Consider the following 22,764-nt stretch of genomic DNA (forward strand, 5'->3'; position numbering starts at 1 on the left):
TTAGTAAACTTATCCAGGATCTTTGCCCTTTTATGTCCTCACACTTTATAGGTGCTACTGCAAGATAAGAATTTGATGTTGTATGAAAACACATTACCCAGCTTCATAAATGGTGGTGCATTCAGACAATGGAAAATTATTCAGTGCTAAAATGAAATGAGCCATCAAGCCATAAAAAGACATAAAAGAAACTTCAATGTATATTACTGTGTAAAAGGCTACATACTGTATGGTTCCAAATATATGACATTTTGGAAAAGGCAAAACTATGAGCACAGTGAAAAGATGAGTGGCTGCCGGTAGTGAAGGGAGAGAGAGGAATGCATAGGCAGAGAACAATAATTTTTAGGGCAGTGAAGCTACTCTGTATGATACTCTAACACTGGATCCATGTCATTATGCATTTGTTTAGACCCATAGAATGTACAGCACCAAGAATGAACCCTAATGTAAGCTATGGACTTTGAGTGTCTAATCTATGTCAATGTAGGTTCATCTATTGTAACAAACGTACCACTCACTTTACTGGGAAATATTGAGAGTAATGGAGTCTATGCATATATGATGACAGGTAGTATCAGTACCTGGGTTATTTCCATACCTTCGTCTCTGTGAACCTAAAAAATTGCTCTAAAAATGAATGCATTTCCCTCGTAGTCTTGGCGCCCAGTAATACAAAAAGACAAAACTAAATCACCCCAATATTTCTTAATCTTGTGCAATTCTTTTTAACACACCAAATTGGATTTATTTACAGCATAATTCACAAATTTCTATTTTATCCATCAAAACCCTGAGGTAAAACCTTTCACACATTTTTTTCAGGTTTCTTCTTTGGACATTTCAAAATTCTCTTTTCATTGAATGGATTTTTTTAGACTGTGAGTAGCTTCATATGCTCCACATATTGACTCTGTGACACGTGTTGGTGATACACACAATGGCCACTAGGAACTACATGCTATTTATTTTTCTTTATATAACACTGTACATGCTTGTTTTTCATCTATAAAAAAGGGTAATTTCACATGGTTTATTATGAGATTTTTTTTAAAATCTCATTTATTCCTAATAAGAACCATGGGTTGCCTATTTTCATTGACAGAGGAGGAAACTGAGTCACAGAGATGTTAAGTATCTTGCCCAAGGTTATATGCATAGGGAGCAACAAAGCCAAGTAATGAACAAGGCAATTTGACTCTACAGGCCATTGTGAGAACTACTCAATATGTTGTAACAAGATAATATACAGAGACATGTATGTACTCTATGTATGTACTTCATTTGTGAACCCCTTCCCTTTGATAAATTAAATGATATATCATTACTCAAAGTACGACCTGAACATAAAGAGCAAGCTGGGCATCACCTGAGGTCTGTTAGAAATGCACAGTCTCTTGCATTGAGACAACTGTGGCTGAATCTGCATTATAATGTGATTCCCAGGTACCTTAGAATTTGAGAAGAACTGTGCTCTCTTGATTCTTAAGGCTTGGAAAGCATATGAAAAACAATTAATTTACATGCCAACAGGTAAAGAAACAAACATAGGAAGGCCCTGGTTCAGATAACCTCGCTGTGTTCAGTGAAAAATGGTATTTTATATGTAATTTTGGTTCTGCACAAAGTGAATGTGATAGAGATATGCATCCCCTCCTACTCTTTTCTCTCCTTGAACCTTTAACTTGCTAAGTGGAGAGTCTTCTGTTGTGTTTCAACATCCATGAGATCATATCTTCCAAGTTCGCTCTTTTACCTCTTAAGATACACAGCGGTTTTCCCTTTCTTCCTAGAACTTTAGGGCTTTCTATACAATTCCCGACATAGTGACTTGGATTATTTCTTCCCACTAGATGGCAGTAATGGCAATTTAATAATACATTTATAAAGCCACTGCCAGCTTGCCGCGTGCACAGGCAAACAATGACCCTTTGTGTGCGAGGGTTTGAACATGGCTGCTTTTAATATAGGGAACAATGGCTCAGTAACAAATTAGAGAAAACTTTTCCCTGTTGATGGTGTTGTTTAAACCTCATTTTGCTTGCTTTCCAAGATTGAAGGCTGTCTTGTTTACATATCTCTTACCTGTAGCTGTAAGAATCAGCACTGATGAATAATTTTCACTGGTGGGAGTTTGACAATAGGTGGTTGTTAAATAAAATATTAAATAATGTAACTGTCAATAAATAACCTCATTAGCTTATTTTTGAGGAGTTAAAAAAATATCTTGATCAAATATCAGATCCGTATAGTATCTTAATGCAGAAATTCAAGGTTTTTATGAGAGATCACATCTTGGGTTGATAAATTCATATTTTATTAAGTTATTTCCTAGTAAATATTTAAAGAGCATTACATGCAAATACCAGACTATAGAAGTTAAGTAAGTAGAGAGGAGAAAATGGGTTTATAGTAAAGTGATAATAGGAGTTTGTAAATGCAGTTCTGATGACATTCTCTTCAGTGTTTAATTATGACTCTTGCATTCAGAATGTTTTTACATAAATATTGAACAATTATCTTAAAGGAAGGAAGACATTTATTAATTAAGATATAAGTTCCTTTTTGAATATATGTAATCCTATTGTATTTTTGATATGTCAAATAGTGTAGAAATACATTTTATTATTGATCATATTTGTCCTATAAGATAAGACATACTTCTCTATTATGTTAACCCTGTGAAAGTCCCAGCACAGTGCTTCTCAAACTAATTGTGCTGAGGGCCAGACTTTCTTCCCAAATAGTCATGGACAATAAAAATGAATAACTAGAAAAAACTAAATTAAAGAATATTTACATATATATTTTATTATTTGAGTCAAAAGGCACAAAAATAACTGTGTCAGAGTTTTATAAAATTTGCTAAATGCTTGCTCTCAGTTTTCATACTTTTGGTTTGCTGATTGGTAGCAGGGCCCAGCCAATGGACCACCCTTTGGCTAGCACTGCTCTAGACTGCTTCCTGGCAGAGAAAGCTACATCTACCTGGAGGGGAAGAGAAATAAATCAACATATGGTCATCATTAAAAACTTCCATGAACTTCACTAAGAGATTAGAATTTAACCATTCACACATACACATAAACACATACACACACACACACAAAGCTAAATATGTGAAGTAATGTGTGTATTAATTAACTAGATAGAGGGAATCCTTTCATATGCATACACATACCAATTCAGTATTATGTACACTTAATTTACCATTATGTACACATACCAACTCACCATTATATACCCCAATTCACCATTTTGTACACTTAAGCATCTTACAATTTTATATATATATTAGAGGCCCGGTGCACAAAATTCTTAGATTGGTAGGGTCCCTAGAGGCTGCTGGCTGCTGGCTAGGCCAGGCCTCCCTCCCTTCCCCTGGCCAGCCCCACCACCTAGTTGAACTTCTGAATGACCTCCTGGTGGAGGGGGCAATTTGCATACTATACTTTTATTATATAGGATCATATCCCAATGAAGCTGAAATTAAAAACTTTTTTGTAAATAGCACACAATCTTTAGTTTAAGTTTATTCAAAAAAATCTTAAAATTAAAATGATCTTATTAAAATTGGGTGTCTAAAAGTTTAAATAAATCACTTTAGTCTTGACTGGTGTGGCAAAAATGATTAGAGCATCAGTCGGAGCACCAGAGGGTCTCAGCTTTGATTCTCAGTCAAGGGCACATACCTGGCCTGATCTTTGCCCTCAGGTCAGGGCCTGGGAGACAACCAATGGATGTGTCTCTATCACATGAATATTTCTCTGTCTCTCTCTCTCTCTGTCTCTCTCTCTCTCTCTCTCTCTCTCTCTCTCTCTCTCTCTCTCATATAATTTTCTCCTCTCTCCCTTCCACTCTCTCTGAAACAAAATCAATGGAAAGTATATCCTCACTCCTTGGGTGAGGATTAAAAATTATTTATATTTTCACTTTACATTCTGCCATTTGGAATCATCTTTTCTCATTTTCTTGGACTCCTAAAAATCATTGCACAATCATAAAATCAATTCGTAGGAATAATCAATCCAATCATTGGAATAGTTTCTAAATTTGAAAATATGCAACTTCTAAAAAATTAACAGGAGTCAAAATTAATAAAATATTAAATGTTTGTTTGTCCTATGGAAGAACAAATAAATCAACACCAATTAATTTGTTAAAATCTCTAATTAAAAAAAATTTGAATCTCGGGTTATTAGTGGAATACTACTTGTTAAATAATGTTTTACTTTAAAATGTTGAGACTATTTCACTTAGCATAATGCTCTCCAGTTCCATCCATGCTGTTGCAAATGGTAAGAGTTCCTTCTTTTTTACCACAGCTAGGTATTCCATTGTGTAGCTGTACCACACTTTTTTAATCCACTCTTCTGCTGATGGGCCCTTATGCTGTTTCCAAATCTTAGCTATGGTAAGTTGTGCTGCTATGAACATAGGGGTGCATATATCCTTTCTGATTGGTGTTTCTAGTTTCTTGGGATATATTCCTAAAAGTGGGATTACTGGGTCAAATGGGGGTTCAATTTTTAACTTTTTGAAGAAAATAAGCCAATCAGAGAAAGATAAATATCACATGATCTCACGCACATGTGGGATATAATGATCAACATACTTTGATGAACAAGAATAGAGCTGGAGACAAATGGCAGGGGCAGGAAGGTGGGTTAGTGAGCAACCAAAGGACTTGTGTGCATGCATATTAGCATAGCCAATGGACACAGGCAGTGGGGCGGTAGGAGCTTGCCTGGGGTAGAAATGGCTGGGGCGGGGGCATGGGCAGGGGGTGTCAATCAGGGAAATAGGACATATATGTAAAACTTTAGATAATAAGTACAAAAAAAAAATATGGCGGGCTACACCTGACACATACACAGGCTGGCTGGCCTCCAAGCATAACTAGGAGCTTTTGGAGCCCAGAGGCCTTGGAGAGGCCTCTCTGCATCCCCTGGTGGCTGGCTTTTGCCTGAGTCTCTTCCGGAAACTGCTAGCCATTCTTTTAACCACCCTGAAGCCATCTCCCATGCATTGGACCAAATGAAACAAAGCTTTTCCCGGGGGGAAAAAAAATGTTAATACTAAAATATATTATAAAATAAGTCTAAGTCTAAATTTTCAATTCTTCAAGTGCTACTCATAGTTTTCTTTAAAATATTTGTAATACCTTAAACAATAATAATAAATAAACAAATAAATAAAAATTTATATACTGTATTTATAATTAATTTTCTTACCAATTTGATTAGCTGACACAGGCATCAAAATTATTCATGAAAAGAATCTGAAATGAGGTGAAGATTTTGAAAAACATATGCTTACTGATGAGGTTTTATAAGTTATATTCCAGCTCTGTGAGAATCTATAAATATTACCAAAACGATTGTTGTGCCTTCCGGTTTTTTGAACAGCAGAATATTCATGTAGGCTGTAAAATGAATGTTTTTCTTCGTTGACCTAGTTCATTAAAATTTGGCAAAACATTTGGAAACTAAAACATTAGGGAAGGCTCGTCCCACTTTCCAGACCATGAATATGCAGAAAGAGAACAGCAGAATCTAATCTTTTTATCCAAAGTTTCAAGATTTTCATTTTAAGTCTACGTAGTTCTTTTTTTAGTTTAACAAAGCCTACAATATACAGTATATAAGTAGTTTAATTATATATATATTTGGTTAATTAATATGCATAGTTCTTGATCTATTTAATTCTAATGTGAACTACAGATTTATTAGGAAACAATTCTAAAGTAAACTAATAAAAACCAAGGACTTATACACCTGTATCTCTTAAGTAATATACTGTAAACTTCTGGTCCATTTTCATGGTGTTTGTACTCCTAATAGAACATAAGGGGAAATAACCAAAAATCCATAGTTAGTTCTGTTAGTACCTGTAATTTATTTTTAAATACTCCAGTAGGTACAATATGAAGTACATTAGTTTATCTTTATTTCACAAACTAGAAAAAAAATGGTAATTTTTGGAGAATTCTAATAGGGGGTTCACTTTCTAGGCTGGTTAAGATTTGAACTTTCCTTATCAATAGTTTACACTCCAGGGGCAACTGTGACAAATGTTTCAAATTTCCAAATATGGTTCTGTGAACCTGCATATGGCAGCTCGGTAATTTACAAAGGATTGTGGCAATTTTTTATTGGTTGAGACAAATGGTCATCAAGATGTGTGGTTGGCTAGAAATACTGGGCAATCATCTTCACTTGTGTGAGAAAGTATAAATATCCCAGTACAAGGTCAAAGGCTAACATCTTCGGCACTGTAGATTTAGAATTCTATTTAATTTGTTCCCCATCCTCAACTCAGAAAGCGGCTCCTTGCTCCTGCCGCCAGAAGACTGATCCATCTGTTCAGTAGTGATTCTTTCCACAAGGTGCCGATGGCATGCCACAAAGGACAGAGAACAGAGATCACTGCCAGATTTAGGCTAAGTTATCTACACCCTTGCGTTTTTCATTAATAACTATGAATGAGAAGTTTGGACAGTGAGGAAGGCTGATAGGGAAAAAATGGATCAATTTGGAATATGGTATTGATGGGAAGCTGTATGGATACCTGGGGCTGTCAGAAAGACAAACAAGTGTGTCTTAGAGCAATATAAGCCTGAAACATCACTAGTGCAAAATGACAAAATTGAAGCTGCCTTACTTCAGGCATATCATGGGAAAGCAAGGTTCTTTGGAAAACACTATAATCCTGGGAGAAATAGAAGGCACAGAAAAAATAAAAATAAAAAGAAGACCAAATGTGCTATGGATTCACTAAAGAAAAAGGCCACAGGCATAAATCTACAGGAGCTGAGCAGGGCTGTTGAGGTCAGGGCGCTGTGGCCATCACTCACTGGTAGGGTCACCAGGAGTTGGAGCTGACTCAATGGCATGTAACACATGCATAATCAGAGGGCCTGGCCCTGAACATCTGACATAAAATGGCATAATGGCCTTTCCTCTCTAATCCTGCAGCTTGCTTTATTTTTCTTTATAGCACTTTTTACCACCTGACATTTATATCTATAGATAGATATTATTAGCATCAATATTTATTACTGTCTGTCTCCTTCAGGGCACACGTCGGTTCAGTTCCTTTGACACTGTCTGTCCCATAATGAACTAATAAAATATTATTGACTAAAATGACATACAAGCAAATAAACAAAGAACATGATATCAGGTAATGAAGAGTGCCATAAAGCAAATAAAGGAGGGTGGTGTGTGATCCCTGAGGGGTGCAGTGGTGGGTGGGTGGTGGATAGCTCAAGAAATAATATCTAAGCTAAGGTCAGGAGGACAATGTAATTAGTACAGTGTGCTCATGAATAAAAATTCATTACAGGATAAAAGAGAAGGAACAGCTTTGTTGATGCTTTTATTGTGTGTGTGTGTGTGTGTGTGTGTGTGTGTGTGTGTTTTAAAGTAAAACAAATCAATTGTGTTCTTATTAAGTGCACACAGAGTCCTAAATGACAGAGTAAAAATATGACATTCCATTTAAAGGATAAGGAAAAGAGCAAGGATCACCACCTCCAATGCCCTACCCCAAAGAGGGATGGAGAGGGATATAAAATTTCAAGGGGAAATCCTTCTATTGGCACAGACCTTTATACTTTCAGATTTTACATTTTCCAATTTATTTACCATGTTTATCTCTTACAATTGCCTTTGAAAATAGGCATAGTTTATTTCCATCATTAAGAAGATGAGCCAAAGACTTACAGAGGCAAATGTCTAATCTAAGATCAATAGCTGGTTACCAGGAGGCATATCTAACAGCCAGGTGTCCTCACACAGTTCATTGCACTGAGCCCATTATGCTATGCCACCTTGGTGAAAACTGGCCAAAGATTACCTGGAGTTTGCCAATCTGCTCAGTTGATTCACATTTAAATTTCACCCAGTTGAATTAAAGGTTAATTTTGAATTCATGGCAGGAAGGCCAATAGTAGCAATGACTTTCAAAGATTTCTTCATGACCTCCAAACTAAGTACAGTCTCTTGTAGCTAGCATTTAAGGCCACCACCATGTGACTCCCGTGAAAATATCCAGCTTTACCACATTCATACCTTAGAGAGTTTTAAGACCGTTTTGTCCATGCCAGATCACTTGTCCAAGCCACTCAGCATGAACAGAAGCAAAAAAAGCAGAATGTATGATTGGATCCACCTGTGATATCTACCCTTTTTCTCCCATCCTTTTTGTTGCATTTTAGCCATTGGTAAGTCTTTTGAAAACCTCTCAAATCTGCTGTGATGTTTTCCTTTTCATATGAGATTCTTCAAAGTCTGATGACACCCATCACATCTACAGTCATAGTCTACCTTGTACAGTTTGAGGTATTGTTAATATTCTACTTCTCAAGCAGAATACAAGTAATTTGACAAAAGGACTATCCCTTCTGTCACTTCTTCAATTTTATATTCTTTGTTCTTTTTTTTTGTTTTGTTTTTTTTGCAGATAATCTAACAAATAGTGGAAAATCAATAAGTATTTTTGGAGTTGTAAAAAAAAATGATTCAGGGAGAAAAAAAAATACAACCTTCTGATTAATCATTGCAACAGTGTTGAAAGCATAAGGAAAGATATGAGAGATATAAAGCATAGAACAGAAATCAATAAATGAAATAATCTGAGAGAATGAAGAAAAGTGAAAGTGGAAGGACTCTGTTGAATCTTCAGAGGCTGGCACAATGCATGGTGCACAGTAGCTACTCAATAAATACCCGCTGAATGAATAATTGAATGAATGAACAGGAAAGGGAGTGTATAGTAAGCATGGACAAAGAACTATTGGAAAATAACCTTAAAACGGGGTTTGTCATTCCACGCTAAATGGGAAGCAGAAATGAGGTTATTAGTATAAAATATACTGTTCAAAGGATAAGAGGACATCTCTGCTTGGATCACCTCATCTTATGCTCCTTGGTTATAAAACACTTTCCTAAGTAATTTAATTTGAGCCACAGAACAACTCCATAAAGAAGCAGGAGAAACATGCTTCCATCCATTTTAAAGGTAAGAAAGAAGACCAGGATGGTAAGTCTCTAGGTTAAGGTCAGAATCAGGGGCATAGTCAAAATGTAAGCTTTCTTGTGAAGAGCCCTCTCACTGCTTGACATTCTCCTAACTGTGCTCCAGAACCAGCAGCATTGTTACCTGCTGGAGTCTCCTTAGAAAAGCAAAATAGCAGACTTCACTCTAGACACCTGAATTGGAACCGGAATACTAACAATATCCTGAAGTGATTTGAGTAATCTGGAAGTTAACTGCTTACCTCTATAAAACTGGATATAAATCTGCCTGCCTTCATAGACAGTTTGAGCATGATATATGATAAATATAAATATAAATCAATAGGACCACCATATAGATATTATCATTTTTAATAATACTAAGTATTTTTAAATATTTTATAAGTTATATAAAAATAAATATGAATAAGAAAGGAGCATTGTTTAGGTCCATGTATATGGCCCTTAAAGAAAAAAAAATGTTTAAATAAAACAAATTTCACTGAGCAGTTTGTTGGGTATATTAAGGATTCAATCATCTCTTTGAGAAACAGTACAAAAGGGAATGCAAAGTAATGTAACAGCACAATAGTTGGCATCCATATTCCAAAACAAAGGCTTATTTCAACACAGTAGATTTTATACACACAGACACACACACACACACACACACACACACACACACACACACACACTAGTAAAGTAGAATGGATTTGATGTTCAAAAAATATGAAGGTTGAGATATGCTAATTAAGGGAAATAGCTTTTGGTAAGCTTATGTTAGTGATTATAAACAATAATTTTGGAAACCAAGACAACAATGGGGCCTCAACATAACTTATTATAAACACATGTTCACCTCATGCTTCAGACAAAAGAATGGAGAAGAGCAGGAAGTTCATTTTCCCTTTCAATAGGCTGAGAGAATGTTTTTATTTTACCTTTTTGTAAGGTTAAGGAAAAGCATTTCTTAAAAGGTGGCTGAAAACTCAGAGCTGAGTTGTATATCCAATGACTACAGCTTTCTAGTGTGAAAATATCTGCATATATTTTAAACTTTCCATTGCTACCTAGTTATTTTTATTATTTTTACCTTAGTAAAAGCATAAATGGAACAGAAGGAAAGAGATGGTGAATGTTTAAGAAAGGGGAAAAAGTAGGAAGTAAAATATCCCAGAGAGAAAGGAAATATTTACAAAAGGGAGGGTAATTGAGCTGGGTTACTTAATATTAACTAAATGTTCTGAATAGAAATTTTTAACAAACAATTTTATGTTATCAAAACGTGAAAGAGCTTCTTTAAAAATAACATCTAAAAGGACTATGTATTTCTAAAATTGAAACACAATAGTGCTTATCATTTATAAATCATACTAAAATTATATAATAAAAGGTATTTTCATTACATATTCCAAGTGATATAAGTAATTTGAAAACATTTTGTATATAAATGTTTTCCATGGATATATTTTCAGATTTGTGAAATACCATTTGAAAGAAAGAAGAATTCCAAATATTGTGACATAGGAAAGAGAATTTTCCTGTGCCACATTATTTGCTAAAATTGGGTATTATCTTTAATGTGGTTGATATAAATGGCAAAGTAAAAACCCTATTGCAACTTTTGATTGGCTTTAGAAGTCACAGCAACATAATGTTCAAATGTGTTTTTTTAACTACAAAAACATATTATTCAATGAGTATTCAAACATGTATTTCATAGCTCGCACCCTAGCCCCTGCCCCCCCCCCCCCACACACACACACACATACTATCCTCTAGTTGAATGCCTATAAAAATTGACATTGGGAAAAGAATTATGTTTATCTTATGATAATGGTGAAGTAGCCTGGTAGAATCCTGACTTTATGTGAAATTCTTCCTTGTGTTTATGACTAGGATGTATAGCCAGATTCTGTTCTTTATTTAGGACTGTATTAAGATTCATATCCTTGCCACCGGGTCTGTATGGTTCAGAATTTCATTTGTGAATGTGAAGCTCTCTGTGATGCATCAGCACCTAGTACATAATGAGAGTCGAATCCAGAAAGCATTTAAGATTCTGGGATTAAACTTGGAGAATTCTGAGTATTTCATAATATAGATGTATGTTAGATGGAAAGTGGACAGCATTATATTCACATGGCTCTCTCTCTAACAGCAGCACACTGACCCTGCTTTCTCCTCACACTTGACTGTGGGAGCCACAAGAGCAAAGACCAGCTATTAATCATGTTTGAATTCCCAATGAATAGCACAATACTTCTCCCTAAAATAGACATGCAGATTAATTAACTAATTTGAGGGCCACATAAGCTGAAGTGTTTGGGTGTATGTGTTAGGGAAGGTAAATTAGAACTATCACATAAATAACCCTCTCTATTGTCAGAAAGAAGATCCAAGAGACCCTGCAAAACATGGCACCATATAACTCAGTCTTCAAGCAAGAAGGCCAAAAAAGAATTAATTCATGATTCCAAGTCATCTATTATTTAGTCAAATATCTACACTTTGTAGTCTAGAGATTTTACCTATAATCAACCCACTATAAAGTTTAATTGGGAATAAAGTACCTTATCTATAAAAAATGCATGTTTTATTTTCTCCATTAATAGATTTTCTATTTTTGTTTCTTGCTAATAACTTCAACCAAAAGCCAAGTGGGTTAATACATATGACAAAATGCCTGGAATTAAATGATATGCAAAACAAAAGTATTCATTACTTGGATACCTCATTTCATTTTATAAAAATTCTATGATAATGAAGTGAGTGTGACTTAGAGACACATTTAAAGGATGTCTGGCCATTTTCAGAATCCAGTCCTCAGGCACTCACTTGGAAATGATTGGACAATTATATATGAGAGCATATAAATGTTTTGATAGGAGAGGAACAAACCTGGGTGTTTATCCAGGTAAGTTAGAGAAGTCAGGAAGATAAACTGTATGTCTTCCTGATATAGAAGCTAAACCTCTAAAGAAAAATTAGAGTGTCTATTATTTTCCATGGCCATCCCTCTCTTTTATGTTTAATCTCCATAATTGATTTCAATAGTTTTGTATTTTAGACAGGTTGATGAATAGAAAACTTCTGAATGTATTGACCTCTTAGTGGCTATAACGTACTTACGAAGATGGATTGAGAGAGGAAATTAGGCAATGGGGTGCTGGTAAATGCTTAACAACCGGCTCTCGAAAAGAGAAAGGAAGGCTCTGATTTGCAGTATTTGCTGATTTGTATGCTGAAAATATTTCTGCCATCGCCTATATCAGGCAAAGAAAAGAATGCCTCTTAAAAAATGGAGTTTAGGAAGGAATAGTCACAATTGGTTGTTTCAAGCTGGGTTAGCCAACTTCAGAGCATTATTTAAATTAGGTCATATTAAGTAAATAAATTTTATGAATGTAAATTGATTAAATACACACATATATATAATATAATGAGTAATTTTTTTAAAAAAAACTTTGATTAAATAACTTCAGAAAATAGTGTCTAATATATGACCCTCTTGAGGATACACTATACATTAGTTGTTTGAATACCCTGAAAAGTATTGTATATGTTTTTTTAAAAAGTCTGCTTGACATTGTTTAATATAGTATCTCTCTAATATACTTTGACTCCTAGCTTTTGTTTTGTTTTAGAACATATAGTAACATCAAATGTGGCTCCGGTTGTGTGTAACCAGATTACCAAGAGAAAGTACTTATTTGTGTAGAAAGGTCATAAGAAAAAGACTTTTTAAAAGGATACATTAGTATGCAGAGAATATTCTGTCTTTCATGAGACTGTACTATTTTCAGAAAATGTTTAATTTGTGCAATCATATGTCTGTTTATTTCTTAGCTATTTATTGAGCATCTACTATATTTGAAGAACTATCAAACACAAGGCACTGGGTGTGTTCAGTTGTTTAGTTTCACTTACAAGGGTATGTGCTCCATTAGGAGAGGCCACTTGTAGTTTTCTTTTTTTAATTTTTATTTTGCATGGAGGAGAGGAAAAAAAACTATCCTAAAGCTTAATTCTAATAAGTACTTAAATCTGATACATCTCGTTCTATGAGTGGAGCTACATGCAGCCATTTAATACCCCAAGGGTAGAGAATGCTTCTTAAGAATACTTGTTACTTTCCTCTCTCAATACTCAACAGTAAATGTCCTCTCTGCATATGAATGCGTTAAAGCAAAAGCATTTCATACCTACCAATCTGACACGATGAGAATGTCTCCAAGTGCTTTACATCCACCTTTGGAAGCTATTGCAACTTATGTTCCCACATAACTATAACACTGAGCATGTTTTGAAAAACAAAAGAGCAAGACGAATGCTAAATGTTCTCTAAAGAAAAAAACCCACAAGAAATGCAGCTATCTTTTTTTTTTTTGCAGCTGATTTCATGCCATGGCCTCCTTTTCTTTGAACCACAACTCACAGATGATCATACAGCATGTAAACCTCAGTACATTCGCTTTTGTTTTGTTTTCCTTCGGAGAACTGACAGGTGGATTTTCCACAGAAGACATAACTGGCACTTGACCTTTGGTGGCAAATATGATTTGTTGTTACATCAAAGTAACTTTGATGTTAAATTATCTTAGCAGTGCGTGATTGTTGAAAGAAACTGGAGCACAACTGCTTTAAGATACGTTTGCGGCTTATCACTGTGTATGAATTATTATATTAAACATATTGAGCCTTAAATAGTTTACTCTTTTACCACAAACACTTTCCTTACCATGCAAGCATAGAAATTAATGGATCTAAACACTTTGAAAGAAACAAAACCTTATGCATGCATGTATTCATGGACTGAGTTTAAAACACAGCATCAGTATGAAGGATCATGCCAAAAAATTATTTTCTGATTTCTCGATGGAGAGCATAACATTTTTACCATCACTGTCACCAGCATTTAATTGCTGTTGTAAAGCTACAAAGTAATTTTCCTTCAGATAAATATTTGAAATGAATATCTACATATCAAAGGCCATATGGTGCCCATTTACAGTACATATAAAGCATCTAAAGAATAAATTTAATAGAAGTTGTTCTGAGCATCTTTTTCTTTTTCATTCCAAATTTTAACAATACACTTGCAAACAAGACTTGCTCAAAGGATCTCTAGTTAATTGTACATCTTTGGGAGACACCCAAACATGAGCTCTTCTAATATTTAGTTATACTACATTGTTAGTGGAATGTTTATCCATCTTAATAATTCATATGTCTGGGTTTTGAATACTTATTATAGTAAACCTATTCTTGATAATACAGATATCCTACATTTTATATTGGTCAAATTTTTAAATCATGAAGTATCAGGTATTTATAACAGATTACATGATAGCACAAGGTGCAACGTGACAACTAAACATCTCACAGAGAAGGAAAATAAAACACTTATATTTGAATCTACAGAGTCATTGATGTTTCAAACAAGAGTAAAATGAAAATGCATGAATGAAAACAGCACTGTTAACAGAGGCTAATGTTTTTGACACAGATTTGAATTCACCAGGAGTATATTTCAGAAGGTAGAGAAAACATTGCCCTCTTAGAGAACTATATGAAAGAAGTTTCTCCCCAAACCTCATACCTCTCCTCCATGAGACCTAACATAATCATGGGAAAATGCAGGGCTGGAAATCAAAAAGAACCAGGCAGAGAGAGACATTCAAAAAGGACAGGTATTCAATGGTCTAGTCCGGCAAAAAGGGACATATTTTAAAATGGTATCTGTAATAAAGTTCTATGAACAATAGTTGTATGGTCCTTCCTCGGGGGTGGGGATATTATCTTGACCCTTGACCGCTGCTCGCAGAAGAGCCTGAGACATTAAAACCATGCCTCTCACCGCTGTCTTGTTTTATACAAATATATTTTCTTCATTTAAACTGCTACAAAGAAGAAGAAAAAAATTCTATTCTGCAATAGCCCAAGTCTGTTTCATAACAGTCATGTGACTTTTTTTCCCCCCTCTGCCAGCCCATGTGCTCCGTATCATTTTACTCTGAAATAACGATGCGGATTTCAGCTCAATCTGCCTTTGCTTAGAATGCATGACATCCCCCGTGAGGGAGCCTGAGAACAGACTCCCTTGAAAAGCAAGGTTCTCATAGTTGGCCTGTAACCATGGAAGCAGATGCTGTTTTTCTCCTTACCCCTGCTTACCTCTTTGCAGCCCCGAGCTGCTCCCCATTGTTACAAGGGGGACGCCTTGATTTTCCTTCATCGTGACCGAACTTGCCTCTTCTTCAAAGGGCACGATGCTGCAGGTCATTGGTCTAGACTGTTTGCACGGTCCAGAGGACAGCCTTGATGTAACCCTTGCTCCGTCTGCGCCACACCACCAGCCGTGCATCTGTAGACTGGGGGACATTGGAGATCCGTATTTGAAAAGAAGTCTGTCTGATTTTGCCATTGTGCCTTTTCACTCATCGATCGAATGCATATCGAACCTTCTGTCGTTGCATGTGTGAAATAGATAGCTTAGCAAGCACTTTTGTGCCTAACCTGTGCGGTGGGCCAAAAGGTTTTCCTTTTAGTCTCGGGAATTTTTTTTTTTTTTTTCTTTCCGACTGTATGAATTTTGTGTGAGGAAGGATGTGTATGCTTTTGAAAAGATGCAACTGTTGTAAATGACTGTTGGTGTTGCTTCCTCAGCAGTGACTTTCTTTTGGTTCTAAAAGGAAGGTTTTTCTTTCTATCACTATGTGTTTTTTGTTTTTTTCCTTTTGTAACTTTTAAAGGTCTTGTAACACATTTAGAACTATTCCCCGTTGATCCAAAAATTTGAGGTATCTTTTTAAGAAGACGATTAGATGATGGTTGTCATTTAACAGATTTAATTCCAGAAAGGTGAACTTGAACTGCCTCAAGGTAATTTCAGGGATTTGTAAGAGTAAGTAAATCAAATACTCACATTGATTTTAAGCTAAGCAACATATTTGATAAGCTCGGTTCTTGGAAAGATTTTTATTTGTTTTCTTCCCCTTTTAGGTTTTTGTGAAACTGTTTAGTCTGATGTATTGAAATATACCTAAAGACATAAATGATTTACTGTGATTTTGTATGTTAAGTAAATACCATAGAGTTATTTTGTATGTTAAATAAATACAATATTCTTATGACATGGTTTAACTAGAAAGAATACAATATGAAAGTAGGTTGTTTATATTTCATTTCAATACAATGACAATTCACTGCTTGTCATCGATAACTGATGTTAACAGTCACTGATAGCAAGCATACCACCTGCTCATTCTAATATATGTTCTTTGACTGAGTCCTTAAAAAAATCAGGATCACTTAAAAATGTCTCATATGCTTATTTTCAGCTTATCGCTTAGCAAGCATTGTCTGTGTGCCACAAGTTTTGTTTTGTTTTAAGAAACCCCTATCTCCTATTTCAAGGCATATACCTATTTTCTCTAATTGCCACAGGCAAAGGGGAGGTCCATGACAGAATAAAGAAGGTTATTGTGACAGATGAAACATAATTCACAATGAGTGCTCCTTTCATCCCGCCTTAAGTAGCAGAGGGTTATTTGAATGTAGTGGCAGAATGTATGAGCTGATTTTATTAACATAGAAGGACAGGCCAAAGGCAGGAAACCTATTTCTCCTCAGCTGGGCGGTGGTTATTGTGTGTGTGTCTGTTTGGGAATCTTATTTTGTTCACCTCAAACAGAAGATAAGCTTGGACCGAAGAGATTCCGAAGAATCGGAGGGAGTTAGGTGGGGAGGGTAGGAAATAGGAAACTTAAAGCAGTGAAAGTTGGGGGTTTTCTATACCAATGAAAAACGATGAATTCAATATGTTTCTACATTCACTGGCATGCACATCAAATAAAGTCATACTATTTTTTCAACAAACATATGAGCTGCAAAAGCAGGTAAATTTTATTTCATAAACTTAACTTCTATTTCTTTAGATGCTGATTGCATTGTCTTTTGGAGAGTGTTCATTTCAAATGGTTTATTAGATTTCCAGATGCCATTTAGTTTTACAGGAGGGCTTAATACTAAATTTAAATTAAATAGATTTGTTTTTATTGGGATCTCTTACTTGATTTCAATTGTTTATTTTGAATGACAAGGATTTCATCTTTACAAAATTTTATATTCAAATATACATACTTTTTTCCTTTCTCTTTCTATGAGGTCAGAGTTTTAGTTAACTAAAAAGACAGGCAAATCATTGTACTTAATAAATATATGTGCATCACAAAGAAACACCATGCCACAAAATCCATTGCATCACATTAACCATTTGAATTTAGTTATTCCTAGGTTTTTTTTCTTTCTTTTGGCTTTATTTTCAAAGACTTTATAGAAGCTGTAGTTGAAGTGGATTTTTACATGTAATAAAAGTAAGCAGTTATTCTGTTTACTAGTAGAACTCATAGCAAAGTGCTATTTTTCTGCTATGTTTTTATTAATCATGGTTTGTTATTTCAGAAAGTGGAAAAAAAACACTTAAATTCTAAATTGAGGTCTTTCTCAATATATATAATGGATACACTTTGTATTTCAAATTCTGTAATAAATAATTCAGATGCACTAAAATTATGTTGTATTCTCTAGAAGAAGGCATAAAAACTATTGATATAATCTAAAAGTACTTCTTTTATATATATATATTTGAAGTATAATGATATGGTCCTGTTCTACCTATTGAATATATAACTCACATTAGCTAAAATGATTTTATGTAAGTTGGCTTTGTAGCCAAAAATTTAATAAAATATGCAATAAGATTATTTTACCATAAAATATGTTAACACTGTTAATGAATACTTATCATTGCATTAAATATTTGCTTCTATTAACAGATTTTTCATTTCTCTTATTTCTCTTTGTGCTATGATTGAATTGTTACTATTCAAAACACAGTGATTTAAAAGTAAAAGAATGTAACTATTCTATAATTTCAGAAAATATAAGATATCATGTCTTTATTATCTATTTGTTGATTAAAGTAGAAATTTTCCTCTACTGAATTAAAAACATCTTGAATTGAATCATGTTTCTAGGGAACGTTTTTAGAATATTATTTTATATGTTTTGTTAATATTGTACAAATAAAAGATAATCTTTAAACATAAGAATTTTGAAGTATGAAAATATGTTCATATGTATTACTGTTAGGTCATCTTCAGAGATTTCCTATTTGTAATTTCATATCCTTTCTAATGATTATCAGTGAAAACATGACGATGAACACATATTTTGCATTTAGTAACATTTTCTACTTCTGCTGTTATTTAATTGTTATTACTTAATGTAATTTATTTAGTATATCAATGCAATTAATTATTATAAAATATGAATGAATTGAATAAGGACTACAGTGACATTTTAAATTAAAAATAGGGAAAGGAAAAAACTTTAATAATGATGAGATTGATATAAAAATTACCTAAACATTATGATTCATAGAATGTAAACACTGTAATGAATGAACCTATTTTAAATAATAGATTTTACTTCCTCCATTGTTGAAATTAAAGTCAAATGGAATGTGTTGAATTATCATACCTTCAAGTATATAATTCAGCATCACTCACTGACTATTATACAATATCATGGGAAAACAATTTTATTCATCTGAGGATGATATTTTGTTTTGCAGCTTTAAAATACATAACATTACGTAACCTGAAAGTGATATAATTATATACACCTTAAAAAATTAACTTCTATAACTCATCATAGTGCTGGAAAAAAATAATAAAAATAGAGGTAAGTATATTTGATTTTCATGTAGGATCTTTACAGAGTTACCTCTGTTTTTAATAAAAATGTATCCACTGTGTTTCAAGCCAGAAAAATATTCAGATGGCTTCCTTCTTACTCCCCTTCCCTAACACACATTTTGCTATAAACTTCTGCACCAATCACTAGGAAAGAAGCAGTTCAGGAAGAAGGCCTGGGAATGTAAAAAAATCACAGACTTTGATTTTATAAGGCATGTTGGATAGGAGTCAAAACTGCCACATGTGGTGTGAAAAAATGCCACCCTGGTGTGAACAAAAGGTTTAAAATGGAGTCAAGAAGCATGCAAGCTCTCTCTGTCTAAGCTTTTCCTGTGAATTGTCTGCCACAACCTGCAGGGTATCAAGTGGGCTAGAAAGAATAGGGAGGCTCTTGGAAACTACAACTGAGAAACATCAGCAGTCAAATGTGTTAGTTGTGTTTTTTTTTTTTAATTTTTGTTTTGTTTTGTTTTGCTTCATCGAGGCATCATTATACAAAACTGTTTTACCCAAAACATAAAACAAATCCAAAAAAGTCACATAATGTGTGAAGAAACTGTTGCTTACAAATGAATTGTTACGGGTTTTGTGTGTGTGTGTGTGTGTGTGTGTGTGTGTGTGTGTGTGGTTTGCATCCCTTTATTTATAGCAGTTACCAACTGTACTTTATATTTTAAATTCCTTGCTTTTCGAGATTGAGGTTTATTTAGAGGAGGGTGAGTAGAGCCTGAGTTTTATTTACAAAAGGGTGAATAGAGGAAAAGATTCATAAAATGCTGATTACTAGAATAAAATGTAATGATAATACTCATGGTTGATGACCTCTAAATTATCAACAACAACAACAAAAAATGTAGGAAAAAGACCTAGCCTATACTATTGGAAGCAAGCATTTCATATCTTAATAAATAACATAAGGATAATTCTGAGTGACTATTCAGCAGGAATAATCTTTCAGAAAAAAAATTATTGCTACAATATACTACTACAATAGTATACTAATATTTATATCTTTCCTAATACGTTGCTATGTAAAAACTTACTCCACATCCAAAAATGTTTGTTAGCCAAAAATAATCAGCCAACTTAATCTAAAGTTAAACAATCATCACTTGCTTAAATAACTGAAAAATGCAAATCAATTGTAGGGATAACTAAAAAGTATACTACTATGTAATAACATCGACTTCAATAATCTTAATATGTTCACAAAGGTACATATGAATGCTAATTACATGATAAATTATGAATAGCATTTAAAGAAGGTAACATTTCCTAGGTGATTGTGATCTAATCAATACAGTGCCTCTAAATGCATCAAGAAACATCTTTGATGAGCATTGAAAAGAGCCTTAAACTCTCAAGCCAGTTATATTACATTTGCATCTTATCTCTTATTAAGGATTGGGTCTAAAGCCAGCAAATCCCATCAGTTATGAATGCAGGTCAAGATAGGAACATTTTTCTATTTACTCTTTGTAACTCTGGATAGAAATCAATATGTTACTTTCATTACAACCACACAATCAATTCCATTTAAAGTATAATACAACAGCCAAGTCCAAGGACAATATGGATCCTTGAGAAAAGCTCATACCATTTGCAGGGCTGTATTTGATAAAGCTCCTGGTGAATTGTTTTCTTTCTAATTAGTGTACATGGGTCATTTAAAGCAAACATGCCTAAACTGCTTTAGCAATGAAGATCCACCCAAAAATTAAGAGCATTGTCAAAGTGACATTTAAAACAGATTATTCCTTTTTAAACAATGAAACCTTACAAGCAAGGATTCTCTCTACGTTGACACAAATGTGAGCAAGACATTATATAGCCATGTTGATATTTCAAGAAAACTTTACACTCTCTGAAAATTCTACCTTGAAATGAGCATATAAAATCCTTATTGCAAATGTCACCTTCCTCTCATTGCTCAACAAATGACTTTATTTCGATCAGTCTTATCTTGTTGTAAATGACTAAGGTTTTTGCCTCTAGGTTTTCTTGCAGAAAACATAGTTCAGTAAACAAAGGAAATATATACATTGTGTAGTCTATTCACACATAATAGAAGCATCATTTCAGTTCTCTTTAAATAGCAAATCTAAAATAATCTTTATGCTTGTAAATTATTTGAAAGCACAAGCTAAACCACTGTAAATCAATAGGAATGGTAGTTAAATAAAATTATTTTCCCTTTATGTTATAAATGAAAATTTTTTTCACATCAGTTTTAAGCATTTTAATTTACAGTCTCCTGGCTCCTACAAACACATAGTAAATGAGTCCCTCAAAAAGAGAACAATTTACAATTCTCTCAGATATAGTTTAAAATATATATTTGTTATTCAACCACATAGAAAAATATATGAAAGGTTGCATATCAAAATGTTCAAAACAGGAATTATGAATAATATATCTATCATTAAACTACATTTTTAATTTTCTATAATAAAAATTCACTGTTAATATAAAAATATATTATTTAAAAATCTATTGTGCAACCTTTTCATTCACCCTTTGTATTATCCCAGTGCCACAGAATCAGCAAATTACCCAAAATACAATATGTCATCATCTTGATTTTTGGAGTTTGGGAAAGTTTTCTGTGCTTAGAAAAATATAATTCCAAAGTTAGTTTCCATATTTCATTCTTTCTGAAAAACTGAGGACATGCTTCTTTTGTAACTATTGTTAATGAACTTCCAGTAATGCTTTTATTGTAACTATTGTTAATGAACTTCCCTTTTTATTGACAAGTATTGGTTCCTAGGAATAAGCTTTCCTCAACTGTAGCCCATTTACTCCCATATATTCTAAGGGAGTCAACATTTCTCACCTGAAAAGGCCAGCGATAGTACTATGTCTCCAGCACACATAAGCACAAGCCAATGAAGCCCATGTCAACATCTCCAGACAGACTGTTACTGCCTGGAAGACATCCTCCTTCATCGCCAAAACTCCATTTCTGAAGGCCCTGAATGGCCTTGATGGATACTCCTGTTCAGTGGTGTTTCCTTGTTTTCAGTGGCCTCCACCACCGAGAGCACAGAACTCTATTTTCCTTCTCTCTTATCTACCTGGCTGGCTGCATTTTTAATTTAATTTTTATTTCTTTAAATATATTTTTATTGATTTCAGCTAGGAAGGGACAAAGAGAGAGAGGTAGAAATATCAATGGTGAGAGAGAATCATTCATCAGCTGCCTCCTGCATGTCCCCCACTGGGGATCAAGCCCACACCCGGGGCATGTGATCTGACCAAGAATTGTATCGTGACCTCTTGGTTCATAGGCTGATGTTCAACCACTGAGCCAGCCAGCCAGTCTAGGCTACATTTTTTTAAACTGTGAAGGTACCACACTTGCAGATGACTTGCATAAATCATCCTCAGAGCCCCGGTGAACTTAGAGTAAGCCTGGAATGCGGAGGTCAGAGATAGATAGACCAAGCCTCTGACAGCAACTCAGATGACACCAGGATGGACTAGGACAGACAGAACCACTTAGGAGTAAAGATTAGCTGGGGCCACTGATAATACAATCACTTGAAAAGCAGGAAGTTATCACAAATACATGGGGTAAGTACATGAGGCAAAACTTATGAGGAAGATGGAGCATCACTTTAATGTTTAAACAAAGGTAAGCAAACTAAAAAATCCCTCAGGTATTGATGTCTACATGTCTATATGTTAACTAATTTTTATTTTAACTGTCATATTGTTCTGAAATGTTTCTGAAGCCACATGGGAGTTCCTAAAAACTATGGCTTTTCCACTCGCATCCCTGATGTTCTTTAAGTTTTGTATTCAACTCCATCATCTGTTCTTGTAAATACGAGAAATATTCTAAAAATTTAGAAATGGGCTCATCCTTCATACTCTATCCAAGTGTGTCTAGGATGCAGGTTTCCACAAAGGAAGGAGAGAATCACCAGCTTAATTTCCTTAATTTATTCATTTTTCTTTATCACTTGAAAAACAAA

General features: G+C 34.3%; 1 protein-coding gene across 1 annotated transcript in view; it reads right to left on the bottom strand.

Moving 5' to 3' along the window:
- The window catches only part of LOC311617529 (uncharacterized protein), a 438,209-nt gene that overhangs the window by 208,421 nt on the left and 207,024 nt on the right, over positions 1–22,764 (bottom strand). Inside the window, exon 7 of the mRNA XM_084873885.1 lies at positions 15,198–15,394. Coding sequence (XP_084730011.1) covers positions 15,198–15,394 — 197 coding nt within the window. The remainder of the gene's footprint in view (positions 1–15,197; positions 15,395–22,764) is intronic.

This window comes from Pipistrellus hanaki (genome assembly GCF_964339955.1).
Source record: "Pipistrellus hanaki genome assembly, chromosome: 2".
Lineage (NCBI taxonomy): Eukaryota > Metazoa > Chordata > Mammalia > Chiroptera > Vespertilionidae > Pipistrellus > Pipistrellus hanaki.